General features: G+C 43.9%; 1 protein-coding gene across 7 annotated transcripts in view; it reads right to left on the bottom strand.

Annotated features, from left to right (window-relative positions):
* The window catches only part of LOC109433308 (putative epidermal cell surface receptor), a 177,761-nt gene that overhangs the window by 45,203 nt on the left and 119,731 nt on the right, over nt 1-12,827 (bottom strand). For all 7 annotated transcript variants that reach the window (XM_029873233.2, XM_019709737.3, XM_019709738.3 and 4 more), the window contains one exon: nt 8,702-9,537. In XM_029873233.2, coding sequence (XP_029729093.2) covers nt 8,702-9,537 — 836 coding nt within the window. The remainder of the gene's footprint in view (nt 1-8,701; nt 9,538-12,827) is intronic.

The following is a 12,827-nucleotide window of genomic DNA, read 5'->3' as shown; positions in this document are numbered from 1 at the left end:
TTTCCCGGAGAATCCCGGAGTTGACAAAATTTATCTAATAATATGACTTATAAAAGCCTTACGTTACGTTTTGCAGCAATGATCTTGCAGAAAACGGGATCAATTTACAAACTCAACACAACACCTATTTAAGTTGTAATTTTCTTCCGCCGCTTTCCAAGTTCACTCATTAACTAACCAGTCTCTACTGAACTAAACCGAACACTTATGGCTAATGATACATAAAGCCACACAGACCAATAATAGCAAACGCCGCTTACCATTGTTTTGCCCCACAAGTAGGTTACACCCGGTTTTCTCCGACCGTGATAAGCAATCATTCCCACAATGCCGTAGCGGTAATTCGCAGACTCAGACGCATGCCGCCTGGTAGGTAAGTGTTAATGCTTCCAACCGTCGCGTCGTCGTAAACAAGCATACTTCCGACGAGTGATGACTTCAATTGCACTGTGGTTGAATAAGCGTATTTACGAGAAAAGATTTTAGCTTTTACATTAGACTTCATCTTTCGATATGTTTTATTCCTAATGCATAATAAGTGTTTAGATATATTAACAAAAATTCTTGGACAAATATCTGCCAGAACCCATAAAAATAAGCCAAAGCCTACTGAATTTGTGGGAATTTTTTAGGAAAAAAAAACTTGGAGGAATAAATAAATAGACATAAAAGTATGCATTTCTAAAAAAAAAGATATAAAAAAAAGTGTGAATGGTATGCTATTCGATTCCTTGAAGAGTTTCTGAATATTTTTTGGACAAGAACCTGAGACAAAATATTTTGAAGATTTAATAAAATCAGCAAGAGTTTCTGTAGGAACTCTAAAGGAATTCTTATAACTTGGTGAAGAAAACCTTGAAGAGACTTCAGCAAGCAAATGCCCACAGTTTTTTTCAGATTTTTTAGAGCTTTCTTTAGGCAGTGTAGTTGTAGTATTTCATCCAAGAATTGGCAAAGATTCTCCACGTTTTTTTTTTCTTCAAACCAACAAAAGGTTTCATATTTCACTTGAAGACTCTAAATGCATATTGTGTGATTCAGATGACTCCTGAACCATTGTGCATCGCTTATGATTTCACACAGCAAAGTACAGTGGTGGCTCGACCTTGAACTTAAAGCAAAATTGAATAGGTACACAATATTTACACAATTCGCACACTTTATTCTTCCGAGGCGACCCTCAAGCATCTTCATTGTTGTACTGCAGTCAATTGATCACTTTAGGGGTTAAGTAGTTGAACGTATCAGACTTACGCAAGCGTTAATGGCTGGTAAAATGCTACCAACTGGTTCATTGGTAGTCTGATAGTGTCTCCGTTTTTTTTTTTTGACAATTTCCAAACAGGATTTTTATCTTGCTTTTGTGCTTCCGTTTCCACTGGCAATTAAAAATTGTAATAGGTGGATATTGCGCGACTCGAATGTACAAAAAAATCACATCAATAGCTTTTGATTATAGTAGTGGGACTGCGTCGAGCAATGGTAACCGACGACTAATTCGTTATGCGAGGCTAATTTTGGACAATAACTCTATAATACATTGCATTGCCAACAACCAACAACGGGCGATAGTTGGTAATTAATTAGCACGCCAGAATTGTGTGGTAATTTCGTTACGGTTGGGTTTCCTCCGTAGAACGAATGGGGGAGGTAGAACCGACTGAGCATTATCTGTTCTACTGAAGTTGCCGCTACACTCGACGCTTATGATCTCAATTGTGAGTGGAAAATTGTATGTATTAGTGTAATATAAAATCTAGTTCCGGCAATTTGTGATATGTTGAATTTTGCAACTGGAATACAGTTTATAAATCACCATTGCTTTCGAAGTAGGTTCTAAATTCCGGAGTGCTATTTTTTTGGAACGGGTTTCCCCCGATAGGGCATCTAATTTGGCTGCGATTGTGCGGGAAAATTCGAACCAAATCGACAGTTACAGGTTCTACCGAACCACACTGGACGAGAACACTGTAGGGGAGAGAGGAGCATAACGCCCCGGCTAAGCATATGTGGTCGTAAACCTCAAAAGATGCTTATTTTAAGGTCGTATTCTGCCTTGGAGTGCAGTTTGCCCTTTACCTAAGAGACTTCAACTTTTGACCCGCGTGCCCACAAAATTTGCCATTCAAATAAACAATTCAAAAAAGTGTTACTTTTTAGGTGCCGAGAAACTGCAGGAGGCAAAACGCCCGCTGACTTGTTGTGAAATACCAAGGGGCTCCATCGAACTCTTGCCAGCGGCAAATGATGGAGTAGGAGGCGCGTGGTGGTTTAATGGCTTGATTCCATATAATCAGCGCGCAATGTCTTAATTTCTGTGCGCTGCAAATTAGTGAATCTTATCAAATGTGGAAAATCGTCGTTTTTCACGCTTTTCTTTCGACAATTGGGTTTTTAAATTAAGAAAAAAATATTGATTTTTCGATTTTATACGAAAGAGTACCTTTTTCTGAACCTCCATGATTTTTTTCTGATTTTTAGAACTTCATCTTGGTACCTAAAATCGCTTTCGAAGAAATTTTTCAAAATCACCTTTTGACAGCTGGCCAACTGCTTGACAGCTCCACCCAGTACAAAATGCGACGAGGGGTTATTCGACAAATCGCTCCCATACAAACTTCAAACTGATTTTTAAATAGGTTCCCGGGCACCAAAACTCATGAAAATTTGGATTTCGGCTCAGTTTTGCATGCAGATTCTGAATATGGAATTATCTCAACACCGCTAAAGAAGCCAATAGCAGCTGTCCTTGGGCTTAAGGCCGCACGGGGCGACGTGTATTTTTTCCTATCTTCCCTCTCTTTCTAACAATTTGCCTCGCAATTTTGAAGATGGAAATATCAATTTTCACTGCACTGACGTAGCTGAAATTTTAGTCGATTGTGCACCGCAAGTGAGCAAATGAACGATCAAATTTCTAGCCAATAATATGAAGTAGAAGTTGAGATTTGCTTCTTACTAGCAACAGAGCAATGGCGGACGATTCAACCACCGTCCCGTCCGGCCTTAATCTGCTCAGTTTTAGTTCTAGTTTGCTTGTATCTAACGAAAACCTCCACAATATGATGAAACCGCGTGAAGGCGTTTTGCCCCCGAGGGCGCTATGCCCGCATTTCCCCTAACTATTGAGTCCCTGAAGAAAGTCCCAAACGGACCGAAGCGTCGGACAAAATAAAATAAATAGTGTTTTATTTTTGTCAAGACTGACAAGCCACCACGAAACAGTTTCGTAAAACAGTCGAACACACCAACGATCTACGGGAAACGGGAATAAATGACCTCAACAGCTTTACACGACTTTAAAAACACGACTCACACGATTCTGAGACTCACAACCATGCACCTATTCAAATGGAGACGAATCTTACGTATGGTCCACTGCACGAATTTATGCTGGCCTGCTTACCCAAGCTACATTTTATATTTTGGATTTACCGACTACTTGTGAGGACTTTAAGGTAGAAACAATACGAGAGTTTCGGGGGGGGGGGGGGGGTGGTTCTGGAGGGGTTTGAGTTTCATGGGACTTATATTTTCATTTCAAGAGGCTCAGGCTCAGGGTGTTCGTGGTGAAGGTGGAACTCAAAGGGGCTTAAAGAGTTATCAAGGACTCAAAGCTCCCAGGAGTCTTTCAGCTGTGTTTCTGGGGGGGAAGGGGGGTCCACGTTCTGATTGACGGACGGCACTTCTCCGACATTATCAACGTCAGGACCTATCGTGGCGCCATCATCGACTCCGACCACTATCTGGTGATGGTCAAACTGCGCTCAAAACTCTCCGTCATCAACAATGTACGATACCGGCGACCGCCACGGTACAACCTAGAGCGACTGAAGCAATCGGATGTCGCCTCAGCATACGCGCAGAATCTCGAGGCCACGTTGCCAGACGAGCGCGAGCCCGATGAGGCCTCTCTAGAGGACTGCTGGAGTGCTGGAGTACAGTGAAAGCAGCCATCAACGACACAGCCGAAAGCACCATCGGGTACGTGGAACGGAATCGACGGAACGAATGGTTCGACGAAGAGTGCAGAACGATTTTGGAGGAGAAGAATGCAGCGAGGGCGATAATGCTGCAGCAGGGGACTCGACAGAACGTGGAACGTTATAAATAGAAGCGGAAACAGCAGACCCGCCTCTTTCGGGAGAAAAAGCGCCGCCTGGAAGAAGCGGAGTGTGAAGAAATGGAACTGCTGTGCCGTTCCCAAGAAACACGGAAGTTCTATCAGAAGCTCAACGCATCCCGCAACGGCTAAAGACGGAGGCCTCTTGACGGACGGACGTGAGGTGATCGAAAGGTGGAAGCAGCACTTCGATCAGCACCTGAACGACGTGGAGATCGTAGGCACGGGAGCCCACGGCAACGGAAGAAACGACGACGCCAGTGCAGCGGAGGACGGAAATGAGCCAACTCCCACGCTGAGGGAAGTTAAGGATGCCATTCACCAGCTCAAAACCAACAAAGCAGCTGGTAAGGATGGTATCGCAGCTGAACTCATCAAGTTGGGCCCAGAAAAGTTGGCCACCTGTCTGCATCGGCTGATAATCAGGATCTGGGAAACCGAACAGCTACCGGAGGAGTGGAAGAAAGGGGTAATCTGCCCCATTCACAAGAAAGGCGACCATTTGGAATGTGAGAACTTCAGGGCGATCACTATTTTGAATGCTGCCTGCAAAGTGCTATCCCCGATCATCTTCCGTCGTCTGTCACCTAAAACAAATGAGTTCGTGGGAAGTTATCAGGCTGGCTTCATCGACGGCCGGTCGACAACGGACCAGATCTTTACCGTACGGCAAATCCTCCATAAATGCCGTGAATACCAGGTCCCAACGCATCACCTGTTCATCGACTTCAAAGCGGCATACGACAGCATCGACCGCGCAGAGCTATGTAGAACCATGGACGAAAACGGCTTTCCTGGGAAGCTGACTAGACTGATTAAAGCAACGATGGACGGTGTGCAAAACTGCGTAAGGGTTTCGGGTGAACTATCCAGTTCATTCGAATCTCGCCGGGGACTGCGACAAGGTGATGGACTCTCATGCCTACTCTTCAACATCGCTCTGGAAGGTGTGATGCGACGAGCCGGGCTCAACAGCTGGGGAACGATTTTCACAAAATCCGGTCAATTTGTGTGCTTTGCGGACGACATGGACATCATTGCAAGAACATTTGAAACGGTGGCAGAGCTGTACACCCGCCCGAAACGCGAAGCAGCAAAGGTCGGACTGGTGGTGAATGCTTCCAAAACAAAGTACATGCTGGTAGGCGGAACCGAACACGACCGGATCCGTCTGGGTAGTAATGTTACGATAGACGGGGATACTTTCGAGGTGGTGGAGGAATTCGTCTACCTCAGATCCTTACTGACGGCTGACAACAACGTGAGCCGTGAAATTCGGAGGCGCATCATCAGCGGAAGTCGGGCCTACTACGGGCTCCAGAAGAAACTGCGGTCGAAAAAGATTCACCCACGCACCAAATGCACCATGTACAAAACGCTAATAAGACCGGTGATCTTCTACGGGCACGAGACATGGACCATGCTCGAGGAGGACCTGCAAGCACTCGGAGTTTTCGAGCGACGCGTGCTAAGAACGATCTTCGGCGGTGTGCAGGAGAACGGTGTATGGCGGAGAAGGATGAACCACGAGCTCGCTGCGCTTTACGGCGAACCTAGCATCCAGAAGGTGGCCAAAGCCGGAAGGATACGGTGGGCAGGGCACGTTGCAAGAATGCCGGACAACAACCCTGCAAAGCTGGTGTTTGCAACTGATCCGGTTGGCACAAGAAGGCGTGGAGCGCAGAGAGCACGATGGGCGGACCAGGTGGAGCGTGACTTGGCGAGCATCGGGCGCGACCGAGGATGGAGAGCGGCAGCCACGAACCGTGTATTATGGAGAAATATTGTTGATTCAGTTTTATCTTGAATTTGATGTAATACTAAATAAATGAATGAAATGAATGTGTGTGGGGTTTCAGGGGCATTTCAAAGTATTTCAGAGCAGTTTGAGTTCCAGGGGTAAATTGGAGGTTTTCAGAGACATTTCAGGGGGTCTCAGAGTCGGTTCAGGAAAAATTTCAGGAGATATACCATATCCATATATATAGGAGCATTTCAGGCACTACCCTGGGTCATTATCAAGATTTAGGAGGAGGAAGTATTGCCGGAGGAATAGATGGAAGGTATCGTGTTTCCCATCTACAAAAAGGGCGACAAGTTGGATTGCAGATGGAAGACGGGAATTGAAGAAGGCGAATGAACCACGAACTGCATAAGCTGCTGAGAGAACCAACCATCGTCCACACCACAAAAATCGTGAGGCTACGGTGGGCGGGCCCCGTCATCAGAATGTCGGATAGCAACCCGATTAAAATGGTTCTCAAGAGCCATCCGACCGCTAAAAGAAGACGTGGTGCACAGCGAGTAAGGTGGGTCGATCAAGTAGAGGACGACTTGCGGACCCTTCGCAGAGTGCGGAACAGGAGACACACAGCCATAGACCGAGTAGAATGGAGATGACTCCTATGCACAGCAGAGGCCACTCAGACCTGCGTCTGACCGGTAAGGTAAGTCAGGAGCATTTCAGGAGTCCTCAAGGGATTGTAAAAGCATTGTAGCGGTCTCAGGAAGCTTTCAGCAGGTGTTCGGGGGTTTTTAGAAAGGTTTCAGCGGTTCTCAAAGACACTCCTGGAACGCTTTTCAAGGGCCTCCAAAACTTTTGAAGCCACTGAGGGATTAAGGTAGTTTCATGGAGTTTCAGGGGCGCTTCAGAGGCATTCCAGGGCAATGTCAGGGGGCCATGAAACCCAAAGACCCCATGAAACATAACCCTTAAGTCTTCCTGAAAAGCTTTTGAGATCTTTTGAATTCAACTGGAACCCTCTGAGATCCCCTGAAACGCACCTGAACTGCTCCTTAGGACCCGCTGGGGCCCGCTGAAGACTTCTGAGACCTCTGAAACGACCCTAATACTCCCAGAAAACCCCCTGAGAACTTCTGAAACCCCTGATCCTCCCGATTTACCTGGAAACGCCCAAGATTAAGAACTGCGTTCGCCTACCTTGTGTGAAAGGTTTCAACGTATGAAAATCAGAGGACGGATAAAGAGAGTTCGACTGTTACGATCTAAAGAGCTACTAATTTCGGTACTGGAGTCTTGAGGAATTGAAACGATAGTTTTAGATTTTTCCCAACGTTTCGTATTAGAGTCTTCTTCAGGGGATAATTCTGATTAATCGTTTTTCGTTTGGGTTGACATAGAACTGTCGGTGTCTAAACTATTGAACATTGGATGTAGGATATAAAGTAAAACGTAGCGAGTTTTCTTAATTTCACTTAATGAAGCAACTAAATTCTTTGCACTACACATCTGGTGGAGGTAACGTTACTTCACTTTACTTACCTTCCACAGGAAGAACTCACATTTTGCGAGTTGCTGGGAGTGGGATTCGATCCCAGGTCCTCGGCGTGATAGTCAAGTGTTCTAACAATCACATCAGGTCCGCTCCACGACTCAATTAGTATTTAAAAGAATAAGCTAGGATTTTCCAAGTACAGTAACAAATCATCAAATCATCAAACAAAGAATATTGCAGGATAATCACAAAACAAACTTTTCAAAAATACGCCTAATATGCACAGGAAAAAAGTACAAACAGTAAACATGTTTAAAAATTACCATAATAGTGCTATCAGGTTTAAACAGGTGGTTCGTAAAGTGCTAGCGAGCAAAATAAATTGTCGTTTTCTCATCGGCGTGGAAGAAACGTCAGCGACGGCGTCGCGGAGGCGCATACGTCTACCTGAAATGCTCCTGTAATTTCCCTGATACCTCTTGAAATCCCCTGAAACGCCCCTGAGGTCCCTTGGAACCCCTCTGAGACCCACTGAGAACTCTTGAAACGCTTGGTATCCCTGGAATCAAAATTGACTTATAACAATTATTTCAATTTTATCAATCCAGCAGAAATACTGTGTGGCTCATTTAACATTATAAAAATATGTTAAATTTATGTAGTTCCCTTTCATAAGCCGGCTAACAAACGTGTTTTTTTTCTTCTTTTTTTGGTGTTACGTCCCAACTGAGATAAAGTCTACTTCTCAGCACATTGCTCTATGAGCACTTTGCAGTTATTATGTAACTGAGAGCTTCCCCTGCCAATAACCATTTTACATATGTATCTCGTGTGTCAGGCACGAAGGTACTCTGCCCATTTGCCCATGGAAGTCAAAGAAATTTCCCTACGAAAGAATCCCCAATTCGACCGGGAATATAACCCGTCACCCTCATCATGGTAAAGCTGAATATCCGTACGCTTACCACATCAGCTATCTGGGTCCATAAACTTCATTTTATTACCGCTCAAGAATTCCCTCGTCCACCGTTCTACAGCTACTCAAATACTACTGTAACACCGCCGTTGATCCAACGGGACGGGACAGCATATACTTAATCACAACCTGAGCCAATTCCATGGGTACTCATCTGGAAAAGCATGAAACCACATTTTACAGGCAATTAATTTCATTTCCCTCAACGACCATCGCCGTAAACAGTGCAGCCACAGGTTGGTAGGTGTCCACCACTGCACTGCGTCGTCCACCCTACTGGCCCACATTTTCCTGTTCCACCACAAATTCTCTTCGATGTATACCTTCCTAGTAATGCCCAACAACAAACGCAACAACGATAATTACCTTGTACTCGGCGCCATTGTAGATGCACTCATCGACGACCGCCATGTGTTTCACGCTTTTGTTGTGGTCCATCTTCTCAGCGCCCTTTGGCTTCGTCTCTTCCGATTGACCTTCCGCATCGGCGTCGTCGTCATCGTCCTCCATACTGATATCGGACAGTTCCGGCAGTGCGGTCTGATGCTGCTTTTTCTCATGGTCTATCGTGGTGGCCGGCATTTCTGTTGTGGGGCCTTTGGTGGTGTGGCCGCCAGCCGCTGCCAGGTCGGGGGCTGTAACGAAATTAATTGGCCCATCGGCGGAGCCAAAATTAATGGCACGACCACGAGGAGCCAGTGTCGCTTCGGCAGACGACGATGATCTCATGTCACTCATTTTGAGCAACTCTTCCGACGAGCTTTCACCGACCGGAAGAAAATGCTGCAGTATGGAAGGTGGTTTGGCCGGATTTCGATCGTTGCTGACCTCTTCGGGGGTCTTAACGTGCAGCAAAACCGGTTTCTGTGGTGATTTTTCGATCGAGGTCGCACCGATTGGCTGCTGCTTAGTGGCAACATCTGACTCGGTGCTTACCTCATTCGCGACGGGATCGGACGAGGTCAAGTGGGAAGTTGTTGTTTCCATCAGTGATGGCACTGAGGCATCATCGTTCAAACTGCCGCCATCGGACGGCTTAAGTGTTGTGCTTTCTGGGCTCTCTTTGGCAATCGGATCATTTTGGTTATCGTTGTCTTTACTTAATGGTAGAACGGCTAACGGTACTGTGGTCGAGGAGGAACTTTCTGCTTTTATGGCATTGTTTTCTACCGTACTTGATTCAGCGGTTGTTGTCGAGACATCTGAAAAAAAAAGGCAAAGAAAACAGAGTTCATTAGAATTTTTATATCCCCATCTAACAGTTCTGTCACGTGATCAAAAAGCACAATGAAGGCTAAACCTTGAGCCAATAAACCGATCACCATCTCTATGCACTTGACGATAGGTGCGTTCCTGCACGTTTGCCGTGTCTTACTAGCGTGTATCTATCAGTACATGCTTGAAAAGGAACGCCTATCGAACATATTTTCCCGCGCTATAAGTCGAAAGTGGAGGCGTTTGTAGCAAAATCAGTGATGAACAGTATGCGACAGAAAAAAAAATGAAATATTTAGAACTGCGATTAAAAACAAATTTTACCTGTTAATTGAATTAAAGTGGTGGGCTTCGTGGCCGTGCGGTTAGAGGCGTCAGTCGTCTAGCCGTATCGTAAGCCTCGGAGTGTGGGTTCGATTCCCGCTCCAGTCGGTGAAAACTTTTCATCAAACGGAAAATTCTCCACTGGACCACTGGGTGTTTCGTGTTGTCCGTTGTCTCATATAATTGTTCAGTCTGTGCAGCCTCTGGTTGAAGACGATGTAGTGTCTTTTTTTTAAGTCAAGATTAACTTTAACTTAACGCCCAAGGCGTCTCACAATTCAATACTTCAAATAAATTTGATATCAATAGTAAAATTACAATAAATTAAACCTGATGTAACAAAAACAAAAAAGAATTTCAATGTAGGTCTCCAATAACTGCCGTATCCTGCATCACAACATCAGGCGGGTCCTGCATTTGCAACGAAGTGGCGACCATATCAGGTATGGCATCCGCCGAAACATGTTTGGCTACTTTGGTAAAGTATATCCAGTACTTGCGACTTCCACTTGGAGCAGATTCAACTTTTGAACCGACGAGCAATTCAGAGGATCCGTTAGCAATTAATGATGAAGCTCTTCCTGGATTGAAGTTTACTTGCGGTGTAGAAGTAGATTCCATAGCGATGCTGTCATCGGTTCTTTGGCAGCCACTGCTTAAAGAAAGCTTGAGGGCGTCGAAGTACAGTTTGAGCGACGATATTTCGGACTGCAATTGATGTACGGTATTCCCCATTGGGCTCTTGTGTTCTACATTAGTTCAGTTTTGAGCATTTTTCGCTGCCGATTTTTGTTTACGGAACGTTGAAAGGCAGTCGTCACACATCCATACCACATTGTCGATCTCTATACAAACTCTCAACTGGTAGGGATTCATTGGAGTGCAGCTTAGATGACATTCTTTTCGGCATCCATCACAAACGGCTCGCTTAACCAGGCCACCGATAGGCAACGAACATTTGTAGCAGCCATAGACTCATTGTAGAGTAGGTATGCGGTAGATAAGATGTGAAAACAGCTGAATTGTTTTTGATTGCAAGGGTTGATTCGATAATCGCTACACTTATTTCACCGATAGAAATCGTCCAGCAATGCAAAATCGCTTGCAAAATATATCAGCACACGCAGCTAAGAACACTTTTTAGCTTGAGGCCTAATTATGTAATTACGCGAATCAATTAATAGCAAATTAAAGCCAAAAACCTTTATCGAATTCGCACGGCACTGTCACGATCGGGACAAACAACACCTATTCCGAAGGAATCTTTGAGGAAAACTCAGGAAGAGTTCCTGAAGGATCTCCTGATATAATCACGGAAGAAGCCTTTGAAGCAATACCTAAAGGATCCTTGAAGTAATCATTAAAATAATCTCTTTTTTTTGTAGAGTGACCAGGTGGAGTTGCAGGACAGCTAATAGCAAAGCCTGCACCCTTTCCCAACGTTCCCCCTACTAGGACCAATACTCACGATGGACTAGACGATGTCGTCAACTTGAGCAAAGTGTGTAGTAATTAGTATTGGGTCGTAGTAGTTTTTAAAAATACTGTGTTTCAACTATTCCCATTTTGACCGAATGGAAGCTCCAAAGATGAATTGATAGTTGAACAATATTTCAATAATCGAAAACCTCCGTGGTCACTGGACAACATTCAGAGAGAACGCCTTCAAAGTTCTATTCCTGAGAAATATTACAAAGAAGAGCAAAAAAAATGTAATAGCTAGTTTTTAAAGATTTGATATTTCTGAAAATTATTCGGACACAGGTACCAGAGCTAGTGTTTTAACCGATATGGGCAACTAGTTTTTCTGACAACTTCACCAAATAACAATCACATAATATCCAAAGTTCAGGGCTGTTACAACAGTCGTGGATTTCGCGAAAATCGAGATTTTCGCGGATTTGTTGCGGATTTATGTGCCACGACACGAATTTCGCGGATCCTTCAAATTTGGTCGCGATTTTCGCGGATGTCTCTGGATTGATGGCTTTGAACAATGAACACCGCATCGCAGTCGCGTTCCAGCCAATATAGTGGTAATTTACTCTTGAGCTGTTTTTATTTTCTCTCAATCTTATTTCCTTCGAAGCTTCTGCCAAACATCTTTTACAGCTTTTAGGGTAAAAGCTCCCTTTGTGGAGATAGTACCAATAGTGGTGGTAGTGCCAATTTAGCACTATTTCTAACAAAAAGCTTGCAAATGACATTTTTAATAGATGCATCATAACTAATTAATAACATTAATTCAGTTTTGTTTTCAGGATTTGCCGAAAAACCTATTTTAAACAATTATTTTCCCTAAATTTTTTGCTCCTTTGCACCTATAGTGGTGGTAGTGTTCCTATAGTGGTGGGTCCCATAAGAATTTAATGGGATGCGCCACTATAGGAACCAATGTTAAATTTTACCTCCATAATAGGAACCGTGTACCTATAGTTGGTGCAAGTGATTTATTAGCAAAAACTGAAATAAACAATGCTTTTTACATTGTTCCTAGCAAATTTAAGTGAAAAACTACCGAGTACCGATTAACGTTTTCAGACTTTTTATTTTGTGGTATTATCAATTTTATTCAATTATTTTTCTACAAGGAGCTACTAATAGCACCACTATTGGTACATTTACCCTATTTAGTTTCTGTGTTAAGATTTTTTTTCAAAACTATAAAATAATTTGATAGTCGCAACTTCTCCAAAAAGTCAAAAGTTTTTAAAATTAAATTAAATGGCAACACGCAATTTCATTGGCTTATTAAACTCGATAAAAATGTTGAATTTCTCTGCTGAGATATCGCATTTCTGATTAAGGTTTTTTTTGTTCTGTACCTATAGGTTCATTTCCAGGATAGAGATTTTTAGATTCGGCTATCTGATCCACCATCGGTGCTCAGGGTTTAGAGTAAGCATAGGCTCAAAAAATCTTCGATACAACTGCGTAGCATTGATTATCGGAC

This window comes from Aedes albopictus, chromosome 3, assembly GCF_035046485.1.
Source record: "Aedes albopictus strain Foshan chromosome 3, AalbF5, whole genome shotgun sequence".
In the NCBI taxonomy this organism is placed as follows: domain Eukaryota; kingdom Metazoa; phylum Arthropoda; class Insecta; order Diptera; family Culicidae; genus Aedes; species Aedes albopictus.
Note: the sequence above shows the minus strand (reverse complement) of the source record. Positions and strands in the feature narration are given on the sequence as shown.